Genomic DNA, 20,501 nt, shown 5'->3' with positions numbered 1-20,501 from the left:
AAACTATGCAGAGAATTGAACAGGGAAAAGAAAATTGCTAAGGAAGTTTTTTACAAAATATTATCTCAAAAGATAACGGAAACAGGTTTTATAAGTATCTTAGAAGAAGAAAGGACAATATAGAAAATATTCCGGTTTTGAAAAATGGTGACGGAAATTTAATCACAAATGGTATGCAAGTGTTTTCACAGATGCAACAAAGCAAGTAGACACTTTGGGCTTGGAACTCAGCTTCCAAGACTTTCAGAGAGAAACAAACGTGGTATGTAATGCAAATGTAAAATGCATTAAATCTTCGAATTCTGAGATCTATAAAAAATTAGTAAAATGAGGAAGAATAAATCAGTTGGGCCAGATGGATATCAATAGATTTACTCAAAATGGGAGGCAGTGAAATTAAAAAATATGTGAAACATTTATTCAATGCTACGATAAATAACAAAGTTCTACCGAAGGATTGGAAAAAAGCATACGTAACACCCATATTTAAAGGAGGAGATAAGGGATTGGTTGAAAACTACAGACCGGTTAGTTTGACGTCAACAGTGTGCAAATTAATAGAAAAGATAATTGCTGATTATCTTTGGGAACTATGGGAGAGCACCGACTGGTTGTTCAATTTTCGACAAGGGTATAGAAAGGGGCACTCCTGTGAAACGCAACTACTGGGTTTTTGCCAAGAAGTTGCAGACTCTATGGATGAAGGGATAGAAGTGGATGCAATAATTGTCGACCTGTCAAAAGCATTCCACAAAGTAGAGCACAATCGGCTTTTAGAACAAATGAGAAAATTACCACCTGAAACAGACAGTAGACTGTATTTTTGGGTCGAAAATTTCCTGAGGGGTCGAACGCAAAAGGTTCAAGTGGGTGAAATGTGCTCCGAAGAAGCACAAGTAACGTCGGGTGTCCCACAAGGTAGCGCCCTTGGACAGTTTTTATTCTTAATTTATATAAATGACCTCCCAAATAGCATTAACTCCCATATTAGGCTTTTCGCAGATGACTGCATTATTTACAGGAGAATAGAAAGGGAAAGCGATCGAGAAGTGCTTCAAAATGACGTAAATAAAATGACAGTTTGGTTGTCAAAAAATGGAATGGACATAAATGTAAAAAAAGTGTAAATTTATAACTTTTAGTAGGAAACTAAATGGATCTAGGAGAGAATATTTATATTCAGGGACGTTTATTCCAAAAAGCGACCGATGTAAATACTTATGGGTGTATTTAATGAAAGATTTAGGGTGGGAGGCAAATGTCGAACAATTAACAAAAAAGGCGTTCAAAATATTACATTGGGTGATGAGGAATCTAAAGGAAAGTGATCGAGCTACAAAGGAGAAGGCGTATAAGAAACTAATCCGGCCGATTTTAGAGTACGCGTCACTAGTGTGGGACCCGTATGAAAAGGGACAAACAGAATCCATCGAGAAGGTGCAAAGAAAGGCAGCAAGGTACGTCATGGTGAAACACAAAAAGACCGAAAGTGTCGGTAAAATGCTGAAAGTACTGGGATGGAACACACTAGAACGGAGAAGAAAAATAAATAGGCTTTGCGCACTCTTCCGCACACTGAAAGGGGAAAAGGCATGGGGGGAACTTCGGAAGAAGATTAAATACCCCAGCTATATTGGTAGGCATGATCACCAGTACAAGATGAAATGCCGGCCGCAAAGGACTAACGTAAAGAAATTCTCGTACCTCAACAGGACGATTACGGAATGGAATAGACTCCCTGCGGAACTGTTTAAGCCCTACCCTAACAACGTAAGGATTTTCAAGAAGAGGTGTAGAGGATTTATATTGGAAAATTAATGTCATTGAATTTTAAATATTCACTATCTAGTTTCATTTTGGTAATGTATTTCTCATTTGCAATATTTTTGTTTTTCTTTTTATTTTGTATAAACTGTTACCACCTGGCAAACAGCCAACTTGGAACTTGTACAATATAATAATAAAAAGCAGCGCCTTGGTGGTATGCAACACATCTGAGGTTTGTTATTCAAGGACAAGTGGATTTTAGACATTCTTCATTCATTTTTATACATTTTATGCATTGTTGGTGAAATAAAATCTTACATTATTAAGCCACCTTCAAAACTAGCATATTTAAAAATTTTCCCGAAATTATGTGAGGATACCAGGGTGGCCGCACCCCACTCTGAATTTGCCACAATTTCATCATGAGGTGCAATTTTAGAATCAAAATCCCATTTGTATGTTTAGTGAATAAGGGGCCCTTATACTGCCCTGCATAAAATATGATTTTCAACAGGGAAAATGCTACATGATTATCTCCAGAAGAAGTTAATTTCCTAACATTACAGATGAATATGAAAACTTAGCACATTAAATTTTACTGTGGAGTCAGTAGTTTGTAGGGGGTAGGGAAAAATTGTTGTTTTCTAGGGGTATAAGCCACCCTCTTTAAGGCCATCAGGCACCCCTGGCTGGGATTGCCCCGAAAAAACCAATGCTATTCGATTGTTTAATGGGGCAGTTCTATGAAAAGAAGTGACTACTGATAAAATGATTGAATGGAGGATATTAAGCTGAATTAACAGCTGATGAATATGGAAAACAGTAAAAAAAACTTGAATTTTCAGCAATATTGGTTATCCTGTCTCAGATAGGACCTTAGCCAACCTGTACTGCTAGATAATGTAGCCAATGTTAAACTAATAAAAAAAAGATGCTCTCATATAATTACTAAATTTTCTATTAATAATGTGACCTTCAAAAGAATACTTGCACAAATTGATATTAAAAATCTGACTGCCATCATTTCCTGGTGAGGTTTGTAGCCTGCCGAGTTAGTTCATCTACCTACCTACATAAGAGGTTCGGAGTCTTTATAAATGAGTTAATGCTGTACTATAGGATGGATTGAACTTATTAAGTTATGTACACCATTTTGACCCCTGCAGTGCCTTTATTTCATATACTCTAATTCAACAGAAACCTGAGACATTTGAGTGCAAATTTGAATGCTAACGACCCAAATTTTGCCAGAAAGCTCTTGGTAGAGGTGGATGCAGCTTTCCAGGCAAGATTCTCGTAGGCTAAAGCCAAATCAGTCTGGCCTGCTCAGCTGAGATGAGTGAGCTTGTGCAAACTTTTTGGTGGCTTTGCAGGGCTCCACCATCAACGTACATTTCATCCCCTATGAACAGTACACTCTACCAAGTTGATGAAAGAATTGCTGACCTTTCCTCACCTTCTCACCCCCACCAATCTAAAACCTCACTGGTACTCCTCAAACTTCATACCCAGACTTACAGTTTTCCTAATCTGGGCTCTAAAATGACCCTGCCCCAATGAAAATTCCATCAGCAAATTTGCCACAGGCACTACCCACCCTCGCATATACCACCTCATGAAATCATTGAAAATAATGGGACTCCACACATTAAAAAATATGTACAGAAACTACACACCACATAGCCAGGAATTTATGGATATGTTCATTTGGAGAGGAATCTTTAAGTTCAAATATTAAACACCAGAAATTATGAGGGGAAGGTTCTGATCCCTTTGACTTCACTGTCTTGCCTATTGTGTAGAACAAGATGAGAAAAGAAATATTCTGCAGTAAAAAGATGGGGCAACTTAGATGGCCATATTATGAGACATGCTGCCCTGATGAAAATTATCATAGAAGGACAGGTAGAAGGGAAGAAGGGCACTCGACGGCCCCGAAATTATATAGGACAGGTTATAAAGGATGTAAAATAATAGAATTTTATCCCTATGAACAGCCTAGTGGATAGGAGGGAGGAATGGAGAGTTGTGCCAAAACAATCTTAGGACTGTTGACTAATGATGATGATGATGAAACAGCAAAGACTTCGTTGAAAGAAATTACCTTAGATTTATTTAACTGAACTGACCATCACCATTGATCGTTTGATGACCATTGAACTCTGCCAAGCAAGACTTCGACTTTTTTTTGGAAGTGCATACAGTAAAAGTCAATCTCAACACATTCACCCAAGCATATGCAGGCAAGGCCTAAAGGATATATTGTCTCTTATCAGTCTTTAATAATAAAATTCAAAAATGCAAACCCCCCTAAAATAAATTACTCATACTTGTCTCATGTGCTAAACTTGCAGCTATGCATTTGCATAACATTCCCTTTACTCCTTTACAAATATGAACTATGAAGAGCTATTAAACTATTAAAAATTTTGGATAAAATTTGGGGGTCTTGACCCCTGTGACTCCCCCCTTAATTTTTCCCTGAGGGTAGGGTACAGAATATGGCATATGATACAGCCTTTGCTTTGTGTGCCAGAAGTGAAAACTTTTGATAATCGTGTAGACCACTTACACGAAATTTTTCCAACATTGCGAGAACATGAATCAAAACCTGAGGCAAGTTACGGTATACGTGACTGTACGTTAATGAGTGCTAAGCTGATTTGGTATAAATTCTATGAGTGAACAATAAAACAAAAGAACAGTAACATCTACAATTGATATTTTGGAGTGTGTTGAAGCCCTAAAGCCACCTTTCAAGAAAGATGCCTAACTCCACAGGTAGTTAGGCCATTATATTTTTGACATAATACAAATTGGTCAATATTAACCAAGTTCACGGTTCTTTATTAAACAAGCAGATATGAACCCTTAGACTGCAGGGAACAATTTGCATGCTGACTGCGGGAAAATCGTTTGTAAACGTTCGACCATTAGCTATACCTATAGCTATAGCAGTTTCCCAAAAATTTGTTTGCTACCTGGATATCTAGCACTCGGGCACTTTCCCTCACAGTAAGGATTGCTAAGGAACTTATTGCTAATGCGCCAGCCCTCATAGCAGGGGGTGCCTCCTGGAATTTCGTTTTGCACACCCCATTCCATGTTGTTTCCCATCTGCTCCACACGTTTAATGTGCCTACGACAAGTGCCCCAATATAAGCCCAGCCTTCGGTAAGAACAAAGGAAGGGTTGCCACAGATTATAAGGGTTCACTCCCTGCAAGGCACTCTGCCTGCCTAGTGGGGAAAAATATTTCTTGCTTCTCCACTGCACAGACTGATTGCTAAACTCATGAACTGCCGCAGCACAAGAGTTAAAATTTCATATAGATTTCTATGATCAGTGCAAATATTATCAAGGATACATATTCCAAAAACTGTAATATCTAAATTGTAGGCGCAATGACTTAAAAATATTTTCTGTCATATGAAATCTATGACCTGATTTCCATTTGGTATTATGTGTTCCTTGCCACCGTCTGCATTATTTTCTATAAGAAGCTGTTGGCAATTTCCATCTAAACCACATCACACTATGAATAGTATTCAAGATGAAAATTTAAAATATAGCCAAGAGAAACATGCATTGTACCACTTTTATTCATTTAAGGCGACTTTACAAACAATGATGTTATGTCTCCTGGGGTACATGAATAGTGAAATGCACAACATAATAGTGAATGAAAAAGTAATCCATGTTCAATTACCAAGAAAATGTACACAAATATCTTTTCATAGGGAATGTGGTGAAGAATGTTAAAACCACATTTAATTTGATGATTGAAATAACAGAGGTACACACACCAGAAAGCCACATAAATAGAAATTCAAGTGCTTGGCCAGGCCAAGAATTGCACTGATTAGATTTGTGCTCAGATTTACTTCACAATGTTAGCAGCAAGTAATTAAGGGTGAACTTACTTTCATTAACATGACACATTGTGAAAAGTCAAGTCATGGAAAGTACATAGATGGGTTGAGTCATTATCACTCGAAAAGTGCAATAACATTAAAGATACAGGTAAATAGAAATGTCTCCTTAGGCCTCTTAATGGTAAAAATGCATTAATAATTTATAAATGGTTTTCCAAACAAAAATAGAACAGATTATCAATACATTTTCCCACCAACCTTTGAATTCAACAATTGTAATTGAAGTAACCCAAAATCTTATGGGAATCGTAACAATGAGATCACCATAAGAAAGCAGTTGACATATGCATGATTTTTTGTGCTCTAAGGGTTTTCATCAAGGAAAAAATTATTTATCCATGGATTTATATGAAAATATTGGATATCATCAGGAAGGACAATTAAATATTTTTTTTTACATGACACACAGTTACACCATTAGCAACAATTTAGGATGAAGATACATTCTTACAATTTATATTCCACTAACAATGTGGAGAGATTACATATTTATCAGACATCATTTTGATGGCTAATTATTGGCACAAATTAGCCATCACATATTGCTTTCAATTCCTCATTATTGTGATGAAACTTAAATAAGAAATAAAATTTGGCGGGAGGCTAATGCTAGCTCAATCGCAAGACAGTGGAAAGCTAATGGCATACCTATTTCAAAACAGAAAGGATTGCTTTTATTCAGGCAAATCTATCTTCATCCTATTTCCATAATTTTATTTAACATTCAAAACCCAAGAAAACTTTTGGCCACTCATTTAATCGCATTAAGAATCACATGCCACTTAGGATAAATATTTTTCAACATCAGACATAATATTAATTAAGTTAAAATCCTCTACTACAAATATATGATAAAAACATCAGGTAGAAATACATAAATATGAAACCTTACACTCATGGTTCAAGAAACACACATAAAAATGTTTATTACATCACAGCATGAGAGAGGATCACATGAAGATCATGATTTTTGGGGATTTCAATAAAGTTTATGTGACCATGGAATTTAAAAGAATCTAGACTTTGAATCGTATGAAGTCAAGAAGAAGATAAGTATATGGCTTTTTAACCAGTTACAGTGAAAGTTTAATCATTAATAGATAACAGGCTTTTACATTTCATTTTAAAGCCTTAACAAATATTACAAAAGGCTTTTGAAGGAAAAATCCAATCTCATCATAGGTATGCACTTTAAGATAGTTTAATATTTGGTAGCCATTAAAAGTAAAATCATACAATTCTATTTAGTTTTAGGTAACATGCTCACTTGCCCCTTTTCAGTCAATAGTAGATTTACCTTGCATTCAATGTTTTACATTTGAACATCTATGATGAACCACTGAAGTCCATTTAAAAATTCACCTAAGTCTAATCGAAAGATACTAAGTAATATCATAGGTCATAAACACTCTCTCTAAATTTTCCTGAGAAAGAGATTGAAAAATATATGTACAAGGAAACATGCTTGATTTGCCTGCTTCAGCTGCATAAAATCTACCTCAACACATTTTCGAGACCACCAATTCTTTATTTTTTCCCCTTGCTTCGAGATCTACCACCCATGATCATTCACTGACTAACTACATGCACGGGATTCAAATAATTTTCACTGAAAAAGCTTAAAATTACAACTCTTAACAATCTAGGCTTCCATCAGAGCATCTGTAAATATAACAGTAATTTTTGTCTTTTTGTGCATAATCATTACTAAATTATATAATGTAAAAACCTATGAACAACATTACAAACATTTTCACTCGCAGTTCATTTTATTACAAGAGAAGAATACCCTTGATTCAACAACTTTTATAACAAGTACTCTGCAGAAAAGCAGACCTTGATAGAAAACCCAAGTATCAATTTGGCTAAAACCGCACAGTAGTTGTCACTACAAAAATATGAAAATTTTCGGAAATGGCAATCATATAATCTATTTTCCTCATCTTTTTCCGCGCTGATCAAAGCACACAGCAATTTAGCTCTTTAAAATTTGAATTAACATTTTTATCTCTGAAACTTTTATCTTAATAATCCCAAATAAATTAGCCAATGTCGCCATTTAAGTCCCATTTCGTTTCTCTTGAAGCAATAAACAATAATAATTGATAGGCAGTGCATAAAAGTTGCCTGGTCTGCAGAGTTAATATTACAGAAATGCCTCACGAATGACATACAAATAAAACTATTAACTATAAATAAAAAAAAAACAGATAAATGAACACACGCCCATTATCATTCCTATCACTCCATTCAAAAATATTGGTTAGACGAAAAGCCTAACAGTCCTATGTGCCCATGTATTAAAGCACTCAAATAATCAGCATAGCAAATCTCATTCTGGAAAAGATAGAGAGAATATATGTTTTGTAAGAAACTCTCCAGTGATAATTTTAAGTGTTTACAATGCAAGTAAGATTCCATCCGCAATTCAGAAAAATTCCATGTTTAGATAAAGCCAGACACTGAAATTTATCGAAAAATAAATTGACATTCACAAACAGGGAAAAGAAGTCGACCGACAAGAGTCCAGAGCAGCAAAATTACGTTCAAGTGAGAAGAGATTAAGTTATTATTTTTAAACCATTTCTCTGATGCACTTCATTAATAATTGCTTGACATTGTAAATAAAATACAACGGCCAAATAAGAGGTTCATAAACACGGGGAAAATATTTTGCCCCACTCTTCAAATCTCATATCAGTTCCAAAAGTTCTGCTTTTAACTGAAGGGAAGAAGGATGGTCAAAAATGAACAACAGAGGGGTGGATGAAACGGCCATGGAGGTTACATCATGTAACACCCATGGACAACCTTCCTGCAGAGAGGAGCCGGGAAGATACATTTTTATCCATCAGCATTATGTTGGGATCTTGCATGCTTATGTTTTGTGTGTGTCTGATATGTGTACACACTGCACATCAAGCCACTTTTAAATGGTTTGAATATACAAGGGAAATGATGAAATTGAGTACTGATATATAAAAAAACAACAAATGACATTGCCTAAATGGCACTCTTTCATTTTTTTTTGAGTATGAATGACTGGTTGGTAGTGGCCTCATTTTCTGGGAGTTGGTTGGATTTTCATTGAGATAAGTGCATGAGTACAGTGAGGGTTAGCATGCTCCAAATGCTAAGTTTGCACTTGAGACCGACACTGGTAACACCTATTTAGTTGCACCACTATTAACATCAGGATACTATCCACTTCAATTTGTTTGGAGAGAATAAGACCCGAGCGATTTCCAACTTGCTTTCCTTCTTCCAAAAATCCACATCATCATCACTAGGATTTATCTCCTCAAATACTCAACCAGCGGCAACTCCCACTCTGGACACCAGTGCGAGTGGTGCTCTTTTTAAATTACCATCAGCTATCTCTCCATTAATAATACGTTCCTCACTGAGATTGTGGGTCACACTGCAAGAGGCGCACAATTGACGGATCACTCTTCGCACCCTCAATGAACTCTTCCAAAGATAGTTTCCCATCTTGATTTTTATCCATTTGCCGAAATATCTTGTCCGTTCGCTTCTCGGGCGTGGATTCATCCTCTGGCATTTTCATTACAGAGCCAACCATTTTGTAGATTGCCTGGAGGAAGAAAAATATATGAGAACTTCCTAAATATAAAGGTGCACGATAAGTGAAAGATGATGAAAAATGATGAAATGGCATGAAAATGGGTTGTGGGCTAACTTGCACGAATGTCATCTCTTTCATCAATAGATCTTGGCACTACTTGGACGTGGAGGTCTTGATATGATACATATACAAATGAGAATAAACAAGTAGAAAGGCAATATCTCAGGGATAAATGGGAGGATGTCGGAGTAGACTAGAGTTTGTTTGGTATAGCACAGTGACGGACTACAACATCCATTCTAGGACATTGGAAAAACAGCATCATATTTGAAGAACTTAAAACAATACAATAAAAGCCTCAGTTATATCCACGGAGATAAAAAAATACTCTAAAAAGGATATGTATCATAAGAACGACGTAACTAAAAATAGTGATTTGCATATCACTTTCGCAGCTGAATGCTTGACAAATGGGTGAAGGCTTACACGTAGGGTGCAAGGGGAATAGTATGTTTTACAGTTCTCTCCATGTCGATTCATCATACAAGACTGGTATTTCACTGGTATTTCAGCTGACTCTTTGATTGTGAAGTGCTAGTACAAGTTTTCCATCCAAATTATAACAGGAGTTTAAACAAATTACAACATTATAACTGTATGAGATATGCAAGTGGAAAAGCTGTCCCAGCACTTCACACCTGAAGACATCTTAAATGTCAGTAAAACAGTCAAGGTGAGGGAATTGGTTTAAAATGAGCTATATTAGTTGACTGCTTAAATATAATAAGTTAACATGCATTATGCCCTCAGATGGATTTCAGATTCTTTTCAAATATTCACAACTTTTTGTTGCTAATGGACGGTTTTCAATACCTACTTGCAAAGGAAAATACTCTTAACTACCAATTTCAAGTTAATCAAGAATGGTGACCCCATCTCCCTCCTTTTTAATCTATCACAGACCATGCCTAATAGTTAATACATGAGAAAAATAAGGAAATCTTCCCTTGAGTAATTAACAAAACAAGTCAGGAAGTATTCAATTTCAATTTTGCCAAAAACTGAGCCTCTATTTAAGAAAAAAAAAATAAGCTTCATATTCCAAAATCAAGAGCAGTCCCCACTGAAAATCACTCCATCCATAACGCATCATACCATAACATATCATACTGGCTTTAATCTGCTTATACCCTAATTTTATTAGCTTGAACTGTCTGAGAGATGATATTTTTCTGAAACTTTATCCCAACAAACGGGCTACACAGAGAGAAAACTCCAGTTCACAATAATTAGGAAAGGCAAAAATTCCCAGGACTCAGAATGCAAACCACGAACCTGAGGCTTTCTATGCCAATGAGCTGTCTCCCATGCTATCCAGGTACTGTAATTTGTTTGGCAATTTACCAAGGTTAACTGTGCATTTCTGTGAGCTGTAATTTTAGGGCATTGCAGTCCATCAAGGAAGGCAATGCAAGGGAGATTGGGCATTAATAAAGCAGCTAAGGAACGCATTGTAGTGCTGAAACCATAGTTAGCAGCAATTATGATTAATTTGAAACCTGCCTCATGAAAAAAGGAGGATTTCACATTGATTGTTATGGGCAAAAATTCAATCATGATTCAAATTATGTGCTGCTATGATCGGGAGACAACTGTCTATAGGTCATATAGAATCAACCGAGCTAGATAGTTTCCAAAACATTTTTGCTAAATTTTTCATCATAGTTTTTGAAAGAACCTTGAGATTGAATATGAAATAGTACAAATCATGACACTGGCAATTATAGCAATCAATAAAAGTACTTGAAACACATCCTGAACAATAAAAAATGCAAGTTGAAAAGTTTTAAACTGAATAGAGAAATCATAGTTACATATTTGTCAAACCACTTACTGTGACTATTTCTAGCATTTCCTGCCGGGAAATGTATCCGTTTCCATCCAAATCATACATTGAAAAAGCCCACTTCAATTTTTGCTCCAGTTTACCCCTGGATGTTACGGACAGTGCGCATAAAAACTCCCGGAAGTCTATTGTACCATCACCATTGGCATCAAATGTACGAAATACATGCTCTGCAAACTGTAAAGAAATAAAGGAGCCATTAAATAAGGGGGAAAGGACAAGTTTAAATGCATCAATTAAACAATATGGGATATTCTGTGACCATAGGACATGTTGAATATTTATTAATAAAAAAAATGGGTTAACTGAACTGTTAGGGCTATCAATTGAGGAATAAAACAATCTAATCAAAAGCTTAAGTCTTATTTTTATCGAACTATATAAAGTTGAATAGGTTATGCCAACAAAGTTAAAGATTTCTAAATACCATTTTCTCCATAGCTTTCTCGAATCTTTCACTTGTGGTACATACTTTCTATACTCAAAATTATAGAAAAAATAGATTGACTTTTTACTTTTTTTGACTATGGACACTTTTACCCTGAAGTGGGTATGAAAATTGATGGCAGAAATCAGAGTGTTTTGATATTGGAAAGGGAGTTTAGCAGAAATGCTGACTTTCCCCCACACCTCCATGATATTGTCTGTGGAAAGTAAGGGGGGACTGAAGATCAAGTTAGAATACCTCAAGAAAAAATGGGAAAATGGTAAATAATAACATGACAGAATGATTACAGTAGGTATAGACAAGAGATAGAAGTTAACATGAGACGAGAAAGGCTGAGGTAAGTGACAGAAATCACAAGGGAATGGAAATGTGAAAAGGACATCAAATGTAGAATTGCAATTTTAAGTGATGATTTCATCTGAAAGATAAAGTTATTGCACTGTAAAATGGATATTTGGCTTATAATAAAATAATAACATGACAGAATGATTACAGTAGGTATAGACAAGAGATAGAAGTTAACATGAGACGAGAAAGGCTGAGGTAAGTGACAGAAATCACAAGGGAATGGAAATGTGAAAAGGACATCAAATGTAGAATTGCAATTTTAAGTGATGATTTCATCTGAAAGATAAAGTTATTGCACTGTAAAATGGATATTTGGCTTATAATAAGTTTGGCAAAGTTTTGCATTGAGTTTGTCTTTTGATTTTAATGTTGAACAAAAATTAAATCAATAATTAAGTAAACAGCAGACTACAAATGACGATGATAATCAAAATGCTTTTCGCATCATCAACCTCTCAGCCTACATTCAAGTGCAATGTTTTGGATGCTGCAGAGCCTGTTTCACTGATGTGGAAATATCCTCATCAGTGAAACATAACTTACTTAATTTGTAACGGTAGAGTAAAAATACTTCAATGTACAAACTAAAAATCATTAAAAGCTTCTAAACCAAGATCTCAGGCATTTAACTTCCGACCTTGATTTATATATAACTTTTTCTAAGATGTGATTTTATTTCTCAATCCATAGAAAATACAAGAGGATTAATTTTTGTCGCAAATTTGATTCGTCTTTATGATAAAAACATAAAAAAAATTGAACTCCCAATAAACTTGAGAACTTGCATGAGAAACTTTACGATGTTCCAATATCTTAAATCCTCTGTGCTTTTGCTAACATTACGGCGTATTGCGACATTGAAACATTAAAACAGTTTCAAAAGCTGATTCCAAGGGTAACAAAAGACTACTCGTGTAAGCTGCGCCCTTGTGTATCTCGCACACCCCTATTTTTGGGCCTCCTCGCGATGAAAAAAAACTTCCTAACGCTTTTTGGGTGTGGTCTGATATGGGAACTCGTGATTCGTTTGCCAAATCGATTAATTTACGTTTGCATGATTAATAAGGTTAAATAATGTTAGAAATGTAATTCCTGCAAAGGTTTCATAGTTTCAATGCTACACTCTGGTGAAATAAACGATAATAATTTGAGAGAAAATGGAACGTGACTTATATTAAATTTTGGACAATTTCGGTAAGCCCATTTTTTCACCAGCATTTCCGGAAAAAAAGTGCACGGTTTCTATGGGTAAATGCAGTATTATAGTAGTATATATAGTAGTAATGCAGTATTATTGCTTAATAGAAAAGCTGAAAACTTGAGATCTTACATTTAAAAAATCAAAGCATAATCATGCACGATGAAAGATGTATATTACTATATTGTCATGTATGTAAAAATTACTTTTCCACTGAAGGATAATTATTGGCTATGGGAGTAATCTTCCCTTGACCTTCAGCAGATAGAGTGCAATAGCAGAAAGCATCATTACTGTCCACCACAACTTCTGCTTATGCATTTCAGCATTGCTTGAGGTGTACTTAAATTTTTTACTGTATTTAATGAAAGAGATGGATCTGTGAAGCCATTACTAGACATTGATTATCACAGGGTTATTTCAAGGAAAAATATACTCAAAAATATGGTAAGAATCTTGGCTTCATGCTTTTATTTCCAGCAATATTCTAGCCTAAAAAGAAAGATGCCATGCTTCATTCTATTTCTTCAAGCACTCAGCACTATTTTTTAAACATACTGTTACAGAATATTTGAATGCATGGCAAGGATCAATAACAACTCCATGGCATTACTGCAAAAAATGCAAAATTTGTTTATTTTGTATATCATACAAGTATACCATCATTGCCTGATATATACCCCAGTGCTTTCATAGAAAGACAAAGAATGAATGATGGCATTTTCTTTCTTAATCTTCACCTTCCTTCCAAGGCACACACACAGATAATCAATTCCTTTCTTCAATTACAGAAATTGTGAAAATGTATGTGTTATCATTTGGTAACATGATCAATTTTTAATGCGAATAGTAATTAAATAAAGCTCATGCAAAACAATCTCCAACACAAATTTCCATTTTAGCATTCATTACAATACAGACCTCTGGAAAATATTCATTGGTATGGTCATTGGTATTTTTGAGAGAGTATAATTGAATGTATCACCCTAGTCCAAACAAATGCCAACAGAAAAATTCAGAAATGGGATGCCATTTAACTTGAACATTTTAATTCATTGGATGTAGGTACTCAGTTATCTTTAACATATTAATGATTATACAGTATATATAATTCAACTCATTTACCTTTGACGCATCCCCATATGGAAAGAAATTCCCATATATTTTCTTGAATTCATCAACACTTAAGTGACCACTAGGGCAATCTTTTAAAAAGCCTTTATACCATTCTTGTATTTCAGCATCTGGAGTAAAAAACATAAACAATTAGAAACATTTTTCAAAATAATAAAGCTGGCATTAATAATGGCATTTCACAGTACCTGAGAATTCTGTATTTTGGCGAAGGTCCTCTAAAACTTCAGGCTTGAGTTTACTATTTTGCTTACCCATGTCTTTTTCCTCTGACTATATTATAATAATTCAAGTATTTACTACAACAGCTCCAATGCTGAAAGAGAAAATAAGTTTGAAGAAATGTAAAAAGTGACGTAATTCATTGTTAGGAAGATAATAATATATATTGTTAATGGTACACATAATTTAAAACTACCAGAACTTAAATTTTTAAACGAGATTTATAATATGTACTAAATTAATTGGGAACTGTCTCTTATGGCAGGATAGTTATGAATGGATTGCTTTGGATCAAATCATTAACCTCAGCTCTATCTTCAAATAAATATTTAATTTCAAAGACAGGGGTTAAAGATAATAACCAAATCATACAAATTCAAAATTGCTCTCGATGATTAATTTTTCATTTTTCCCTGGTTCGGGTTGGATTTTTACAAACAGATATTAGTCAACAAACATATATCATCATATTAATTGAATGCTTAACAATTATAAAGTATTTTTAACAGCAGTATGTATATTACTGGAATATCTACCTCCTGACCTTCAATCGTATTGACCTTGTCAGTTCTTGTATATTTTGAACATCAAAAGATAAACTCACACCCAGTGGCAGTATGCAAATCATATCTACAGCATGTTTAATAAACTATGTACAATAACTGTTTACAGACAACTTCTCAATAAAAGTTCAAAAATAAGCATAGTTAACAGAACTGTATTTTGATTTGGATAAAAGTTATACAATATGTGCAGAGATGTACAAAAATATAAAAGTACATGGACTTCCCAGGTTGATAGGGTCTTTTCGTTAAGTTCACTTTCAAATGCTTCTTTCTTCAACTCAACATAAATCAACACATTTCCCGGTTCAAATAAACATTGATAAAAATATATACAACAACAAAGTCAATGGTATGAACACATATTAGATCTTTGGCAACACTTTTATGATGGAAAAGTGAAAAGCAATTATTTAAACAAACAACTACTTCTACTTCCTATGTTAACAGTTGTCTAATTTATTGTATTATAAAGTAAGAGGTAATTAAGAATTTGACAGTTTTCAAAGCTAGAAAACACTCACTACAATTTTTTAATATATATTAATCATTGGCAAGCTTCAATTTTGGAAGAGGAAGTTGGTGTTAAGACCTGCTTTACGTGGATTCAATACTTGAACTCCACAGCAGTGAAGAAAGAGGCTTTCAAGCAATTATGTAACTTGATATGTGAGAAGGAGGAAAGCTCAAATGTCATTAAAATGTAACCACAACCATTTTGTGCACTTTTAAAATACCAACTCGAAACAATATTACAGAACATTTCACAGCACAAATTAGCCCTACCAACTGGACAAAAGTCTGTCCCTTGCCCTTCAATGAGAATGCAAACTGGTTAACATATCCACTTAGCTTAGAAGTACTCTGAATGAATAATTTTTCACAGCAACACAAGATCAACAAGAAAGTATAATTTTAAAAATTGTGGGCGAGTGAAATGAAAAATTCAAGATTTGCACGGCTGAAAAATATTTTTAACATTCAGAAAACATTGATGAATGAAATATTATAGAAAATGTAATAATAGGTGTCAATATTTTTTTTATAGAAACAGCATTACTGTTAATGAATGTCCATAGAATTGAGCACCTAGTTGAATGAAATTCTCACAATTTCACATTACATTTAAAACGTCTTGAACAGGAATCTTCACGATTCTACTGCAAACTATGACAGCTATTTAAAAAATAGAAATAAATACATTCACGATAAAATATGGTCCCATTAAGCCAAACAAAAGAAGTATCAGAATTTAAAGTCAAAGAGCAAGTATTACCATTCTCACATGATTATCAGGTTTGAATTACAGTCAATATCCTCAATATTTTTGTTTTACACTGTGGTAAGCATGTAGATGACCTCTAAATTCATGTTTAAGTACAGTAATATGTAGTTAAACAATAAATATCCATATACTTTCAATGGACATAAGTGGTATATTATATGTAACTGAAACTTAACATTATATAATGAGGAATGTGAAGTGAGAAAAGCATATTTTCATATAACAGCCTAAAAGTAGCACCTTTCGAGTCTCAGGTATAGATAGTAGAGAGTGAATGGGGGAGAGCAGGAAGAAGTTCTCATCATTAAATATTTTCTTAAGCATACTAATGGTAAATATACATAAACAAATTGGATGTGTCACATATCTACAATCTTCTTCAATATTTCTATTGATGAAAGCATCTACATAATTGAAGAACCTTCAAAGCAATATGATGCATTGTAAGGTTCAATATTATAAAATGGAATGCCAACCGAAAACACAACCAATTTGAAAAAAGTTTTCCTTCAGACCACAATTAATTAACTTGGCCAACTTGTATGAAGATGATGAACTTTTTAAACCTCTCTTTAAACTATCCATGTGGATGCTCTTGGTTCCTCCATTATACGGTCAGCATGCCACACATTAACTCAATGATTCCTGACCAGTTATTTCCTTCACACCCATCATCACTTCAGAACAAAATTCTGCTTTGTTTGATCACGTTTGATTCAAACTTCAATTCCAAAACAATGCACATTTTTATCTGTACACCCAATTAAACGTATGAACTTTTGCATTGCTTTCAACACACGCACACACAAAAACAGACACACCACTATGTGCCCACATTAAGGAGCGAGCATCTTTGATAATTCTTCGTCCTGCAGGCAACCTTTCAGGAATTCCTCCTGAGTTAGCTGGCCATCGTTGTTTTCGTCCATTTTGGCAAAGATGTTCTTTGCACGCTCCTCGGCTGAGTCTGCTGGGCGATTTGATGAGCAAGCACCCAGCATGTCGTAGATTGCCTGCCCATGAATGACAAAACATACAGAAACATTAATGCCGGAGGAAAGTCAGACATGAAAGCATCAGAGCATGAAAGTTTACTTGTACCGTAAAGACATAAAAAAAACACTTAGATTTGTTCAAAAACATATTAGAACTAATGGAAAAGATAGATTCACTGATTTTGACTGCAAATTTATTAGCCTGAGGAGAGAATGAAACATTACAGGAACCAAGAAATTAGGTACAAAAAAATCTTGAAAACAAGGTTACACTTAGCATTTGATAATAGATGAACTGAACAGATTCAGGTGTAACTAGATGGAACTACATCATTGCATTAAATAAAATTAAAAATACTTTGCATGTTCATACGAAAAATATTAATTTACAGACCCAAGTTTCGCCTATTCTATAGAAATTTTAAAAGGTTATACATGATAGTTCTAAAAACTCTTGAAGAAAGTTTCCATGAGCTCCATGAGTACAGGAATAAAACTTTTACAAACTCATCTGATTTAATTACTAGCCATGTGATAAAATTATTTGCCAAGAAGGAAAAAACTTTAAGTTTATCTAATAGTTTAGAAGAGAGATTTTAGAAGTAATAAATAGGAGAACAATAGAAGAGAATCTACATCAGTCAGTTAACATCAAGCACTCTCTAAAGAGAGCGAAGAGATCAAGTTCATACTTATAACGACCTTTCCCCCTTCCTAGCATGATGTAAATATATAGTGATAAATCCTGACAATCATATTCCACGAATTTACAATGCTATGTTAATTGCCTACATTCAAGGAACAAACACACCACGTTGCATACACTGTAGGATGAATTGATATGAAAAATCCCTGGCATGATTCGGACTGAGATTCAAGTACAATTTACGTAAATAACCATTAAGTTCTACATTTAATGAGTGAATAAGTTATTTCTAAGTTTGATATTTAGCCATATCGTAAATATTTTGAGCCTTCTCCCTATCTTCTTCCTTAGGGTCTAATCTTTACACATACAAGTATTTCAAAATTTCACAGGAAAGGCACCATATGAACTCTTAATCAATTTACAGTACTTCAAACAGTAACTTATGTTAATGTAATATCAGTGAGATCAATTCGAATTTTCATGAGCACAACAGCATGTTGAAATCAAAAGGTTATGCAGATTGATGTATAAACGGGTATGGAGAATCATGATGAAACATGAGCTATATCATAAGAAGTTGGCTACTTTTGACTTGCCAGCCCAGGGAAAATAGCCAGTAGAAGACTTAGCAGCAGAGACGTAGTGAAGATTATGTCAAGAATTTAGCAATTTGATTGGCTGGGAATACATATCAATAAATGTACATTGAATTCAAAAGACTGTTTCATATGATGACCATTGCAAACAAAGTGGCATACTTGTAGCTATTAAAGGCTACCATGATACCAGATTGAAATTGGAGAAGCAGGTTTTTGAATTATTTCATGGGATAGTATGAGTTGGTAAAGACCGGCAGCTAATGTCACTTGTGCCTTAATAGAATAGCAGACAAGCAAATTCGAAGGCAAACCTAATCTGTGCATTAGCCCCTCTTGGTAATAGCTTTCAGGAAGGCAAGAGCTTATCACATGCATAGGTAATAGCTTAACATGTATAATTGGAAGAGTGGAGTGAAATATATCTTATATTCAATATCCCATACTCTCCTCATAGCACCTAAGCAGGGATAAGAAAGTCACAAAATTCTCTGCCATTGCAGATCTGGGACCATGAGATTGGAAGCCATAACTGTAGCCACCACAATGGCCGGAACCACTAATTGTTACATTGCATGCATGATTAAAATTATTTATGATTTTATCAAACTACAACAGTCAAAATGATGGATGAGGAGGCCTTACGATTACTATACTGATCACCTACAAAAACCAAAACCATACCACATAAAACCAGAGGCGGATCCAGACATAAATTTGGATGGGTGGGGGAACTGGCAGGGATAATATACATAGTGCAATACATAGCCAGGTGAAATGCAGATACATACATATTTTAGTTCCATTGGGGGACATATTACCTATTCTAAAACTATATTTTGCGTTTATTTCCTAGGCCTCTAGCCATTTTTTTGCCATAGCCATTGCAAGGCAATTTGTCACATCATCCACAGACTAGGAACATCTGTGTTTAGGATAACTAGTCTCAACAAAAACCTTTCTCTTCAATACAGGGTAAGAGAAAAGTTTTTTTTCCCACAGCGTTCACTACTGGACTACACCCATAAGAATTACTACAGTAAAAGCCATGAAAATAATTGCTCTTAAAAGTGATGGAGTAGGGATGAATATATAAAAAATGCTTAATTATATTTATTTAAGGCCATAAATTTTATCTTCGAATTTCATTTAATTAAAGTCCAATTATATCAGTGTGCACGCTTCTTAACATCAGACACAGTGTAAGTCAAAAGAAACTAGTAAAGACAATGAAAATTTGAGGAAATATTTATCCCTCTTATTTAAGATGAACATAACTATATAATTTAAATCCAGTTAACCCAATACTTATTCCACCACTTGAAGCTCCTTACACATCAACTTAACTTGGCTTTCTATGAACCAGATTTATTTATTTAATATTTTAACAATGAAAGTGCAATCTGTACATTGATCATGAAGTCAATTATAGAGGACTTATGATTGTTTTAATGTCTATCAATAGAAAAAATTACAAACCTTGCAAATGGTAAATATAAAAATAATTGAGTTTTTCTCATCCACCGTCTTACCAAAATTCAAGATACACTGTTTAAAATTTTTGCGAATCAATAGGCGCTTTTAATAATTTTTCTACTCTTTAATTACACCAGGTTAAGCCAAGTTAAGCTGCAGCGTATGAGGCTTAAATTTGGAAATTTAAGTCAGTACTTAAAATACAAATTTCCTAGTGTCCATTAATGCTGTTCAGTGGATTAATTTTATAATTGGATAGGGCAAATATTTCAACAACGCTATGCCATGCAGAAACCGTGCTCACATTAGCCTTACTGAACGCAATTAAAACATAATTTCACAATTCACCTCTCAAAGATATGAAAAAGTTAAAGAATGGAATAGTTCATTGCT

At 34.5% G+C, this 20,501-nt stretch overlaps 2 protein-coding genes across 4 annotated transcripts in view; both read right to left on the bottom strand.

The window, feature by feature from the left end:
* Positions 1–5,351: 5,351 nt before the first annotated feature.
* Positions 5,352–14,752, bottom strand: LOC124167360 (neurocalcin homolog). Its single transcript, XM_046545370.1, has 4 exons — positions 14,511–14,752; positions 14,314–14,432; positions 11,183–11,371; positions 5,352–9,297 (listed from the first exon to the last, which is right to left on the bottom strand). Exons 1-4 carry the CDS (start codon positions 14,578–14,580, stop codon positions 9,103–9,105), a joined length of 573 nt encoding a protein of 190 aa, XP_046401326.1. The 5' UTR covers positions 14,581–14,752; the 3' UTR covers positions 5,352–9,102.
* Positions 14,753–14,854: 102 nt separating this feature from the next.
* Positions 14,855–20,501, bottom strand: part of LOC124167367 (neuronal calcium sensor 2) — a 685,552-nt gene continuing 679,905 nt past the window's right edge. For all 3 annotated transcript variants that reach the window (XM_046545400.1, XM_046545391.1, XM_046545383.1), the window contains one exon: positions 14,855–17,405. In XM_046545400.1, coding sequence (XP_046401356.1) covers positions 17,229–17,405 — 177 coding nt within the window. In that variant the 3' untranslated portion in view covers positions 14,855–17,228. The remainder of the gene's footprint in view (positions 17,406–20,501) is intronic.

Source organism: Ischnura elegans, chromosome 1 (assembly GCF_921293095.1).
Source record: "Ischnura elegans chromosome 1, ioIscEleg1.1, whole genome shotgun sequence".
Classification (NCBI taxonomy): Eukaryota; Metazoa; Arthropoda; class Insecta; order Odonata; family Coenagrionidae; genus Ischnura; species Ischnura elegans.
This window is presented reverse-complemented; position numbering and strand designations above follow the sequence as displayed.